The sequence below is a fragment of the Dermacentor variabilis genome, chromosome 10 (genome assembly GCF_050947875.1).
Source record: "Dermacentor variabilis isolate Ectoservices chromosome 10, ASM5094787v1, whole genome shotgun sequence".
NCBI lineage: Eukaryota > Metazoa > Arthropoda > Arachnida > Ixodida > Ixodidae > Dermacentor > Dermacentor variabilis.
This window is the reverse complement of record NC_134577.1, coordinates 14214921-14227882: the sequence shown is the minus strand read 5'-3', so window position 1 is coordinate 14227882 and position 12962 is coordinate 14214921. Positions and strand designations below refer to the sequence as shown.

At 47.6% G+C, this 12962-nt stretch overlaps 1 protein-coding gene across 1 annotated transcript in view; it reads left to right on the top strand.

Annotated features, from left to right (window-relative positions):
- The first annotated feature begins 4941 nt into the window (after nucleotides 1-4941).
- The window catches only part of LOC142559895 (neutral amino acid transporter B(0)-like), a 35537-nt gene continuing 27516 nt past the window's right edge, over nucleotides 4942-12962 (top strand). Inside the window, exon 1 of the mRNA XM_075671584.1 lies at nucleotides 4942-5151. Within this exon, the coding sequence (XP_075527699.1) occupies nucleotides 4942-5151 (210 nt within the window). The remainder of the gene's footprint in view (nucleotides 5152-12962) is intronic.

Genomic DNA, 12962 nt, shown 5'->3' with positions numbered 1-12962 from the left:
TGCCGGTGTCTTTCGCACGCATCCAGTGCACGAGCGGGCTATAGCTTCTCCCACTTTCTCGCAGCAGATGACACCACGAAGTCGCTGTGCAGTATTGTACCGCCTTCTGGTTCGGCCCATGTCATAACGGAACGAGTTTTGAACGTTTCCTTGCTGGAGGAAAAGTTAACAGACAGTGAAGCCAAGGAAAGCTTTACATATATAAAGAGAAAGAGAGAAAACAGTCTTCATGCCGTTGCCGTCATCCTTGCTTTGCCGCTGTCGCACACACGTTGGTGCCGCCCGCACAATTGCTCGCCCCATGCAGACAAGTCTGTCCACATGGTAACGCTATCGTAACCCTCAATTACGACTGATCGTACTCTCTCTGATAAGGGACTGTAAGCAGAGCACAAAGGCTAATGCTTTTCTCTACAATCATTTCTCACTTGCTTCTTAGAAACCTTTAAATTTATGCACATTATCATCATCATCATCATCATCATCATCAGCCTGGTTACGCCCACTGCAGGGCAAAGGCCTCTCCCATACTTCTCCAACAACCCCGGTCATGTACTAATTGTGGCCATGCCGTCCCTGCAAACTTCTTAATCTCATCCGCCCACCTAACTTTCTGCCGCCCCCTGCTACGCTTCCCTTCCCTTGGGATCCAGTCCGTAACCCTTAATGACCATCGGTTATCTTCCCTCCTCATTACATGTCCTGCCCATGCCCATTTCTTTTTCTTGATTTCAACTAAGATGTCATTAACTCGCGTTTGTTCCCTCACCCAATCTGCTCTTTTCTTATCCCTTAACGTTACACCTATCATTCTTCTTTCCATAGCTCGTTGTGTCGTCCTCAATTTGAGTAGAACCCTTTTCGTAAGCCTCCAGGTTTCTGCCCCGTAGGTGAGTACTGGTAAGACACAGCTATTATATACTTTTCTCTTGAGGGATAATGGCAACCTGCTGTTAATGATTTGGGAATGCCTGCCAAACGCACTCCAGCCCATTCTTATTCTTCTGATTATTTCCGTCTCATGATCCGGATCCGCCGTCACTACTTGCCCTAAGTAGATGTATTCCCTTACGACTTCCAGTGCCTCGCTGCCTATTGTAAATTGCTGTTCTCTCCCGAGACTGTTAAGCATTACTTTAGTTTTCTGCATATTAATTTTTAGACCCACTCTTCTGCTTTGCCTCTCCAGGTCAGTGAGCACGCATTGCAATTGCACATTATCAGCGTCGCACAAACGCGCCCAAACGCTAGGTGGAGCGGCCAAAGAACGCAGGGTGGCTGTCTGTGCCGATATTTTTGCATGATTAAAGAGATGCCTTTTGTGGGAGCTTTCCAGGCTCACGTTCATAATCAGACCGCCTACATACTTTGATGCTACTCATCAATGTGAAAATATTGCCCTTCATAAAGCGAACTTCTGAAATTGAAGCACTCCCTTATATCTCTCTTACTCCAGCCTCCCCTGATGCCATGGCTCGGTGACTACACCCTTTTCCCGTCCCGCTATAATAAAAAATAAAGTAATAAAATATATAAAAAGAAGTGAAGCGCTCAAGACAATCACGTCTCTGTAGAGAACTTTCGTAGCTTTCTACTTTCTTCGAAGATCCTGGGAAGTAAAATGTTCTCTTGGAAGTTGCATCGTTACGGGCAACGATGAAAAATTGATTCCGTAATAAAAACAAAGGCGGCTGGTTTTCAGAATGCCAACAGGGACTTGACCGATGGATGGCCTTGCCCGCACTATGTGCCATGGCTTTCAATGTTACTGTATATGAAATGACATCTTGAAAATGTAGCCCGAAGGGCCCTGTTTGCGGAGAAATTAGTTTTTGCGTTTCCCCTTTCTGCTTCCGATTCAGTTTCAAATGTAAGTTCATTGTGGCTTGAAACACTTTAGCTACGGTCATCTGTAGGAAGCCACTCAGTGATCCCCCCATAGGCTCGGGCCGTGCAAGACGTATAACATCGTCAGACTCTATTGCTAAATGGGACCCACGGAAGGAAACGTACGCCCTTGAGGTATACAGAGTTGAGTACTCAACGAACATTCGGCATGGAATATCGAATGGAATTCCGGATACCTTTGTTTATGTTTTGGCTTCTTTGTCGCCACTGTTCTTCCCAAATCTCTGTTTATGTCCATATGACTACAAAGACGATGTCTCACCTAAGGAGCAAGATCTTCATCGAGCCGTTCCACAGTCCTTTAGCCGATGCACCCAACATGACTCTGATGTTGAACAGATCGATTCATATTCTGACAAAGACACACCCAAAAGAAATTGTAGGGAAAAAATAAGTCTGCAGCTCAGCGCGAACAGCAGATGGAACGCTCTAACGACGACCGCGCCAACCTTTGCACCTTTGCGAAATACCTCAAATTCACAAGTACACATGCATTGCCTTTGCACCTACTAGACCAGTGCGTTACTGGACAACAACGCTACTGCGCTACTGGACAACTGGCACTACCTATCAAAACAACGTAGTTCAAAAGAGGTGTTCCAGCGAGAAGCTTTTCCACAACAGACGTGTCGCTGTTCGCCCAGCCTTCTCTATTCATTCCGCGGGGAAATGTTAAGAAATGTGTTGGCCATTCCTCGCCCTCCTCCTCCTTCTACCACCTTTCTGTCTTTGAATGAACCCTTTTCCTGCGCCAGAGTAGCATGTAGGCGCTTAAATGTGCGCCGGCATAATTGTCTACATATCGTCAAAGAGCTGTAGTTCTCTCTCTCTCTCTCGTTGTCATTTCTGTGCGCGGTCTTGGTTTCTGACCTTGTTATTTTCACTTTATTACGTTCTTGCGCGTTGTTTTCATTCTCAATTATCTCCATATATAGAAAGCAGCTAGCCTTCCACGTCGCATGGCCGAAATCAACTTTCATTAAAAATCTCGTATCATCGTTGGTCTCTGAATCAAATTCATCGGAAGGACTGGATCCAGCACACTGACACTGACTAGTCGAAAAGTGGTAAGGTGAGGTAAAACGTAGTAGGGTCTTGTGCAAGGAAAGTTCCAGAGAAAATAATAATACAAGGTCTTAAACGGAAATGAATAATCGGAGCTTGCAGGAGAGCTGAGACCTACGCAGTTTGACGACGGGTGCTCTCTTAAGCTCGCGGAACATTCAATCCACAATTGTTGCTGGAGGCCATTGTCTAATGTCGTTGCCACGTCAAGCTGGCGTAACCGGGAGTTTTTGAGCTTATACTTTCTTGACCACTGCTGCCGATAGCATTCTGAATGTAAAAGAAAGCAAAACGAACCCTACTTTTCCAGTGGGTAAATTTCAGATCTAAAGCCGCATTGCACTTACCAGAAGACACAAGATGACAGCACTGTAGGTTAAAAAAAAAAAAAAACATGGCCTCCGAAATCATGACGCACACGACGAAACTCCGCCATCTTGGAAGCATTTAAAACCGTTGCAAAACTTCGTCGCCACGCCGAGTCGTACGTGTAATCAATTTCCCTTACCTCATAGGTTGTATTCTTATTTCAAGACAGCAAACATACCAAAGGAGTTGCTGAGAATCGCTGCAACACTGACGTGTTATAAAAGCTGCATGCCTACGTTGTAGTACCACGAAAGGCAACTAAATGCTGAAACTTAGGTACCACGGGATATGGACACGCAGTACACCATTATGGCGAACAGAATATGGCAAGTCTTTGCGCAAATTTCATTTCGTTAATTTGGTTATTTCCTTGCGAAATCGAGAGAAAGGTGGGGAGTCAAAGGAAAAGGCCTTACAGAGGTCTTAACACCCTTGTCAACAGTTCGTAAGCACTCAGATATATGCAAAATAATATGGGTAATAAGAACAGTAGAAAAACAGTTTAATGGATTGCAGAGCACCTAATCTCGCGTGCAAACACACATACAGATACACTGTATTGTATCGCATAGACAACCTGGGACAACAGAAATGAAGAAGAAGCAAGATCACAACTGTCGCTAAAAAGCTTATCAAGACGACGCGAAGCGCGCAAGTTAATATCGCTATTGTGCGGCCGTCAGTATCTCAATCACCTACAAAATCTAGAATAACACTGCTGCTTCAACTACCAAGAAATAACAGAGGTTGTGCTTCGCGCTCGCCAATCACCAGCAGGCCAAAAGTTGTTGCGCAATTGGTGGAAAATTTCAGGTGAGTACTGCTTGTCGGAAATGTACGCGCGCAGCAAACCTGAAGTAAGGCGACGAGATAAAAACCAAAGGAAGCGGCCACACCGTCGCGCACACTATGAGCGTCGCCATATCAAACGTATGACAACAGTGCAATTAAGAGTAGTTTTCTAGTGCGTACTCCCGGTTATGCTTTTTACTTTACAAACACAGGAGCTTTCCTCGGAATCGCACTTTCTAGGAGGAACACAGCGACTAGTTACGCATTAAGTGCAGGTAACTGGACGGGCCATTCAAAACGGAAGCGACTAGGCGTCTTCATTGGAGGGTTACTACATCTCTTTCGTTTGTTGTCATTAAAAAAAAAACAACACCGATGTAGTGCAAATATTCACCTGTCAAACAGCGCTCAATGTCACCATCAAACATGTACTTCTGCGTCTTCGCGCCAAAATCACCTTTTCCCGCCCAAACGAAAACGCGCGGAGTCTTCTTTTTCCCGCTAAAACCGACACAGCTGGCGCGGTCAACGAGTTCAAGGACACGCGTAACACAGCCGCAAGCAGCGCCTTCCTATATCATGTCTTCGCCGGACTAGCGAACCGGCAGATCTCGTGGTTCAATTTAACCAATAAGACAACACCTGCACACGGCACTAAGAGCCAGGCCGACGACCTCGCGCGCACCCAGTGCTCGCAGTAGCGGCGGAGACGGCGGGCTTGGTGGTTGTCACCCCCCCATCCCTCCTTGTGTGGACTATGGTCTCCTGGGGGGAAGCGCAACGTATTTCCTGCGCAACTGTCGCGTCATGTTCTGTGATCGCGCACCGGTTGGATATTTCGACAAAACAAGCTGCTTTTTGTTCTTCGGTAGCTTACAAGTCGATGTGACACAAGACTCTGGGTTCCTTGAGGTGTTCGTCGATGAAACTGAGTGCGGACAGTTGGGACGGCTGCCCGGGGAAAATAAGGAACACGGTTTGCCTCTACTAACCTTGAGATCACCAGGACTTCTAAATGTGAGTACATATGAAACTAATATGTACATTGCCATATTTATTGCCTCTCCGAGTTTCATTATAAAAAGCATAATGTTGAGTGCATAAAAAAAAAAAAAGTTGCGGTTTTGTCATTTCTCTGAATTCGCGCCCACTTCGCTTCTTGTATACATGAAGCGGGTATTGTAGCGGTTTTCATGATTATGCACGGCCTCGGCAAACATAAAGAATAAGAGCGTGTTCATATAATAAACTGACGCTTGACACCGTAGCCATTACGCCCGCGAACTCGAGCGTGAAGCGGGAAGGGATGAGACAGGAGCTCCGAAATCGCCCTCCCCGCCGCCATTTCTTGCCGGTTTCTAGTAGAGGGAGGTAGCCATATTGGTCTGCTGCCAAAGGATGTTTTGGAGCAGCTGTTCAACCTTCCCGCCTTTTCTTAAATATTTATTTTGGCCTTGTTAAGTGACGGATATTTATTTATGTATTTATTTATCTATATTTATTTATTTTGTTTATTTATTTGATGTGCGCCAGAAGTGGAGGCAATACCGTAAGGGTGAGCTCGTTTGCGTTTTACAATAATTTTACAACCGTGCGCTGCCTTCTGCGTTTATACTCTGGTCACCTGTCACTAGCTATATTTTGCCGAAATTTGCTGACGTCTCATGTACATACGTTGCGCTTGACTATTTCAGCAATAACTGTGATATTAGTCAGACGTAGCTTAGATTCTGGGTCTGTATAGCAAGGAGGCATTGGCCAGTGCCTCCTTTGGTATAGCGTATGCTGTACGTAACATGGCCATTTTACAGGTTTTACTTCCCTTACACTACGTAGAAGTTGAAGCCATACCTGCTCACTTCATTTTGTATTGCACTGCGAGGGCATGATGGCTCGGGAGGAAGGCTGTGTTAGTGAGCGGCTATTTTGATAAGTTTACTGACTTGAAAAAAAAAATAAAGTAATCGTGCAGCGTCTCCGCGCAAGCAGAGACGCTGATATCTTACTCATTTTTCATTAAACGTTGATTAGCCTATTGATATATTGTCTTTGGCGACCGGGGGCTTCTTCCCTCAGTGCTTTAATTTGAGGGCACGGTCGCACTGACAGCTATGATAGATTTTGGATTGTGATTCTGCGAAGCATTTGCCGCGGTATGGCCAGAGTCCTTTCCGTGTTTTCTGGTCACGAAAATCCGCCGTCACGCTATGGGAGGGGTGCATGCGCTGCTCAAAACTGCCTCGACGCGGCGCCACTGTGCTTCAGGGGGCACCCATGGGGCATCGTTCGCGTACCGAAACGCTTGCGCGGTGCGAGTGTTCTGTGGCAGAGCGACGCGCTTCTGATTGGCGTCGTGCGTTCTGTGCACGTGCTGCGCTGCTGTTTGTCGCGTTCTGGACTGTTTAGCTGAAGTGGCGGGGCGGAACGACGATGCCGAACATGTGTTACGTGCCGGGGTGCCATTCTGGCTGCAAGGAAACGACCGAAAGGGTGTCGCTGTTTTGTTTACCGAGTGACAAGGAGCAGCGCGAGAAACGGACGCGGGCGGCAGAGTGGTGGTTTTAACTTCGAATGCAAATATACGCATTTGTGTGCGATACACTTCAACGTCTCGGACATCATCGCTGCCTACAATTTCGCTATAAATTGCGACGCCGTGTCCCCGGAGCGTGAAAAGCCGACGCCTAATGCCGTCACAGGGATTTTTGAAGGCCTTCCAGCGTATGTCACGAAACCCAAACTTCAGTCCCTCTCATCGACAGTTCGACAGCCTTGCAAACGACCACTTGAGTCGTCGGGTACGATTGAAGAGAACCAATTTTTTTATTAAAAAAAGAAATGTCTGAGTAATAAAAACTGCTGTATTGGTGCTATAGCTACTTGTGCTCGTTTAAGAGTTGATTTGCCATGTGTTATGAAATGCTTATGCTTTACGCTTTCTTCTGTATAGAAACATTCAATTATGCATTCTGTATTTATTGCCGTTCGTTTGCTGCTGTCTCCTTCGCACCAGTGCATATATCTCCCATGTTTTGATGTTCTTTCTTTATGCTTTTTATATCAGTGCTATGCTTTTAACAGGCTTCTTGCATTGTGAATGGTGGAACATTCGTGACCGGACGCCTCTTTGTGCTGTCTGTATGTCACTCATTTTACATAACAAATAAATGATCGTGCTTGTACGTTTTTGCACCAACACGTTTTATTTCTTTTTCTGACTGAATTGTAAAATTGTATTTTTTTTCATTTTTAGACCATGACAAAAGTCAGCACCGATGATTAAAATATTTTAACTTTTTGCAAATAGTTGCGCACTAAGAACCAAAATATCTAGTCTCGTTATTTCAGCATCGAAACCACGAGCAACGTGAATAAGTGCTGGGCTTACTGACGCTCCTAAATGACTGCTTGCTAAGACAATTGCCTAAATACAATGCAGCTTTAACTAGGCATGTCCTAACACTTCACGTTCGCCGTAATCCGTGTTCTAAAAGCCGCACCAAAGACATTTAGTTGTGAGGTTTGTCTTACATTTATCCTACCTAAATCTCGTTCAGAAATGGCCTCGCTTTGCCGAGAAACCTGAAGTGCCCGGAGCAGCTCAGTTCCCGTTTCTTTGTCATCAAACCAATTATTACGGAAGGAACCCTTGCAATAACGGTTTTATTGCTTTGATCTGATAAAATACTGCTCACGGTTTAACAGAAGAAGAACAGCTTCGCACGGCGAACAACCTGGCGATATAAATGCGCAACCGAATGTTCGCGCTTACTTGCTATACGGGCGGTGGGGGTGGTAATGACTTTATTGAGAGGGGGAAGGTGTCTGAGGGATCTGGCTCAAGTAAGGCCCTGGGCCTGCTTGGCATTCTCCGCCCAGTCGGCCAGTTGTTGCGTTCTCCAGGGCTGTGTACCCCACCGCTGCCGACCAGTTGCTGCGACGCCTGGTTCTTCAACCTCGACCGGCGTTACTATTGGGTAGCGTGGCGTTGTCGGCAGGCTGCATGCGTCCGGTAGACCATGGCGATCAGGCAGGGACGAGACGACTTCTCGTGCGAAACTTGGCGGTTTATTCAATGGGTGGTGAAAGATAAGAGAATAAAGCGAAAAAGTACATTGCGGGGCCCTTTAAACAGGCCCATTAAAATCGTAGGCGGGATCTTGCTCAAGTGAACGTCACGTGACATGCAGTGAGTCCCACTGTGCGTGGCGGCGGCACCCACTTTCCCAGGACGATGTTTTTCCCAGCTGTCCTCCGCTGGTGGCAGCCCGCGGGTCCTGGTGATCGTAGGCAGCTGATCCCTTCTCTTTCGCGCGTCGTTGGTTCGCGTAAAGGGCGTCTGGTTGTGGATGGGCGGCTGATCCATTCTCCCAGTTTACGTCTTCACAAGCGTGCCTCCGCTGGCGGCAGCCCGGGGGTCCTGTCTGGTTCGTGTAAAGCGTTCTCCCCTAAAGTTTGACAGTTTGCGGATAGCGTTCTCCCCTAGAGTTTGACAGTTCGCGGAGAGGGTTTTCACGCACGCACACAAAGGGGCCTGTGAACACTGAGAGGCGTCCGCCAGACCGGCATCCACTTGAGACAACCATAGCAAATTAGGAATCCATTCTTCATTTCGCTTAGGCATGCACACACACGAAGGGGCCTGTAAGTACTGCGGTGCACTTGCCAGACCGGTAACCACTCGAGACAACCACAGCAAATTAGGAATCCACCCTCCGTTTCGATGAGGCATGGTGGTTAAGCATCCTTTTTGCCCAGGCTGTTACACGCCAACCGTAACAGCATCTCCGGCCGGGGAGGAAGATCACGACGTGTAGGGGCCAGTCACTGAGCGAGGGATCGGCGTTTCAGCAGCAGAATTTCCCTCAGGGGTGACGAACCCTTGGTTCGTAGCTGGTAGACTCCTTGGCGTCGTTCATGAGTCCTTGTGGCGCTCTTGTGCCTTTTCTCCCTGGTCCGGTCCGGTGAACTGGACTTGCAAACCCGTCTCGCAACTTTTCGTCTCCTATTCGGGCAAGCAATCACCCCAGAACAGTGCCGGACCCACAACCACAAAGCGGCGAGCACAAGGCCACCCTTCCCCAAGATACACCAGGCTTTACAAAAAGAAAAAAAAGAAAAAACCGGCTGCTGTTTTCCCATCCCTGTCGCGCGTCCTTACCCCCTGAACACTAAAAACAGCCATTTCTTGAAAGCGTTAAGACGTGGTTACTAAAATCAGCTAACAATTAACTACAACTTCGCGGTAATAAAAAAAACGCGTGAAAAAAATATACCAATGTAAAAATGCCACAGAAACGCGAGTGAGCAGGAGGCTTTCGTTACTCTAGGGGCAACGACTCAGACCGTCGGCATTGCCGTTAAGCTTACCCTTCTTGTAGCGAATATCGAAGGTGTACTGTTGAAGAGCCAAACTCCAGTGCAAAAGACGACCGTCTTTCGTAGACATGGACTGCAGCCATATGAGGGGACAGTGGTCAGTCTCTGCGGTGAACCTTGAACCAGCGATATGGCAAGCTAGCGTCTGCACAGCCCACGCTACGCAGGCGCATTCCTTTTCTGATGCACTGTATATATGCTTTCTCACGAACTGAAAGCTTTCTACTGGCGTACAGTACGTACGGAACGTTCATTTTAGTCATCTCTCTTTTGACAAAGCACCACCCCCATAACCCTGTCGCTGGCATCACACTAAAGAATGAATATCTTAGAGTAGTCGGGCGCGTTCAACACTGGCTGACTCGTTAGTGTTTTCTCCTGAATACTAAAAGCTTTTTCTTTTGCGTCATCCCACTTTACCGATTGCGGTTCTGTTTTTCTGAGAGCATCTGTTAAAGAAATTGCAATCTCAGAATGACGCGGGATAGATCTTTGGTAATAACCTGCCAAACCAATGAATTACCTGATGTCCCGCTTGGTGTGTGGTTGCAGGAAGTTGTCTATTGCGGTCAGTTTAACATCGGAAGGCCGGCGATGCCCTTGCACTATTACATGACCTAGATAAGCTACCTCCGCGCGCCCTAATTGGTATTTGGGAGCCTTGACAGTTAAGTTGGCCTCTCGTAGACGACACAACACGGTTCGCACGTGTTGCATATGGTCCGCCCATGATGAAGAAAATATTGCTATGTCATTGAGATACGGAAGTGCAAAGTCCTCCATTCCTCGTAGCACCTGGTCCATAAGGCTAGAGAAACAATAGGGAGCATTCCTCAATCCAAAGCTCAGGACTTTCGGCCGAAAGGTTCCCATCGGGGAAATACACGCCGCAAGCCTGCTTGCTTTCTCGGACAACGAAACCTGCCAGTATCCTCTGACTAAATCGACCGTAGAGATGAAATTAGCACACTGCTAATTATCACACTGCTAATGCGCCTGTCCCGTCTCGTTTGCTGTGTGTTGTCTTTTTCAACGCTACAACCCTCTTCTGGAAACACTGCTCACTCTCTCAAGCCTTTCCTCGATATGCGGTATCGGGTAGGTCTGGTCCTTCGTGATTAAGTTGAGCCTGTGTTAGTCGATACACGATCGCGGCTCCTTTCCTGGGAACTCAACCAAGATAAGAGGCGGAATATAATCGCTCTCTCCTGGCTCGATTACACCTAGCTCTAACATCTTGTTTATTTCAGCGGCCATGACTTGACGTTGACGAGGTGAAACGCAGGAAGCTTTCGAACGAACTGGGTCCGATGAGGTTAACTTTATATCGTGAACGATCGCAGTGGTCCTGCCTGGTGTGTCCGAAAATCTGTCTTTAAATCCAAACACGAGTTCCCTCAGTTCGGCCCTTTGATTGGGATTCATCTCCGCCTGTTCTGCAAGCTTGTTAATGGTCTCGTGAATGCCTTTTGCCCCTTCATTGGTGTTAACTCCGGAAAGTCGACAGGCATCTCCTCAAGTGGGTTAAAAGACATGTTCACAACGGCCTCTCTGTGCCGGTAGGGTTTATATAAGTAGGTTGCTGTGGTACACTTGTGGTTTCCTTCGTTTTCCCGGTACCGTGATCACGTAGTTTGTTTCAGATAATTTCTGAATTATGTCAACCGGTCCTTCCCATTGAACCTGTAGTTTGTTTTTCAATTAGAGTTCCAGGACCATTACCTTTTCCCCAACTTGAAAGTGTCGCGTTCGTGCCATGCTATCATAGTAATGCTTATCATTGCTTTGTGCCCTATACGCATTTCCTGCCCTGCTAATTCTTGAGAAGTGTGCAGTCGTTCTAACAGCTCTAGCACGTATGCCACAACCGAAGGATCGTCTGCCCGGCCTTCCCAGGCTTCTCGAACAATGCGAAGAGGGGACCGAAGGCAGCGACCGTAAACGAGCTCTGAAGGTGAAAACCCTGTTGACTCGTGCAGTGCAGTTCGAAGCGCGAGCATTGCTGAAGGCAAGCAAATCTCCCAATCGGCTTTGTGCTCATAACAAAGGGCTCGCACGAGCCGTTTCATGACTGAGTGGACTTTCTCTGCCGCGTTTGACTGCGGGTGGTACTCTGAGCTATGAATAATTTTAACACCGCACGTTTCCGGACACGTCGAGGTTAGTGCGCTCGTAAAGACGGATCCTTGATCTGACTGGATTTCTGCGAGAAACCCTACTTGCGCGAAGATAAACAAAAGCGCGTCGACGCTCTCTACGGGCTTAGTTCTTTGAGAGGCACCGCCTCTGGGAATTTTGTTGCGGGGCATAGTATGGTGGAGAATATGCCGATAGCCAGACTGCGTTGCAGGAAGTTGTCCCACTGTGTCTATTATGAGCCTGCGAAACGGCTCCGTGATAATGGGAACAAGTTTCATTGGCGCTTTAGCCTTATCTCCGGGCTTTCCTATGCGTTGACATGTGTCGCAGCATTCTTACGAATGCTTCCACTTCCCGAAAGCAGCCGGGCCAGTAAAATTCCTGCAGTAAGCGGTCCTTTGTTTTACGAATGCCCAGATGCCCTGTCCAAAAATCCCCGTGAACCAGGTGCAGGAGCTGCTCACGATAGGGATGCGGCATCACGAGTTGGTCGAATTTTACCCCTTTTCGACTGGTGTACTTTCTGTAGAGGACGCCTGCCCTCTTGAGGAACTTTGTTCTGTTTGGCCACACCTTCTTTCGCGTCTGGCTTTAGGTTACCCAGGGTGGAATCTTTTTCCTGTTCAGCAATTAAAGTGGCAGGGCTTACATTCAATAACTTTCTTCTGCATTCTGCCTCTCGAGACATTTCAGGCTCCGGTGCTTTCCTGACCTCTTCATTAGCTAGTGCTCTTTCCGCAATATCCCCTATATGGATGTACTGTTTGGTGCTGGTTGACGAATCCTCGTGTCAGACCAGTTTCCTCCACCACTGGACATTCGTACACTACCTTGGCCGCGAGCCTCCTTGCCTTAGAACGAGTTAGGGCTTGCACTATTCCCTCACTAAACCCGATTCCCCTGCGTCGCAGCAAATCCTCAGATTTGTTAGAAAACAAATATGGATACTGTGGCGGGAGATGTACCGAGACGGCGGCTTCAGTGTCCAGTACTCCAAAAGGGCCTTCGATGCGAATCTTTGCCACAGGGAGACAAACACTGGAGGCCTCTACGACTTGCCTTATCCAAGCACATTCTCCCGTGAACTGACCTTCTACGTACGACGGATGCACCACGTCCATTGTAGCTGCCGAGTCGCGAAGCACCCGACACGGTTTGCCGTTTACCACGAGGTCTCGAATGTACTGTTCTAGCAAGTTCAGATATTCCTCGTTACTAGATCGTGACATCAGCACTAGATTGGGATTTTTGCACCACACGGAGATATGCCCCGTTGGCTGGTAGTCGTAGCAAACTACTGGTTTCTTTGC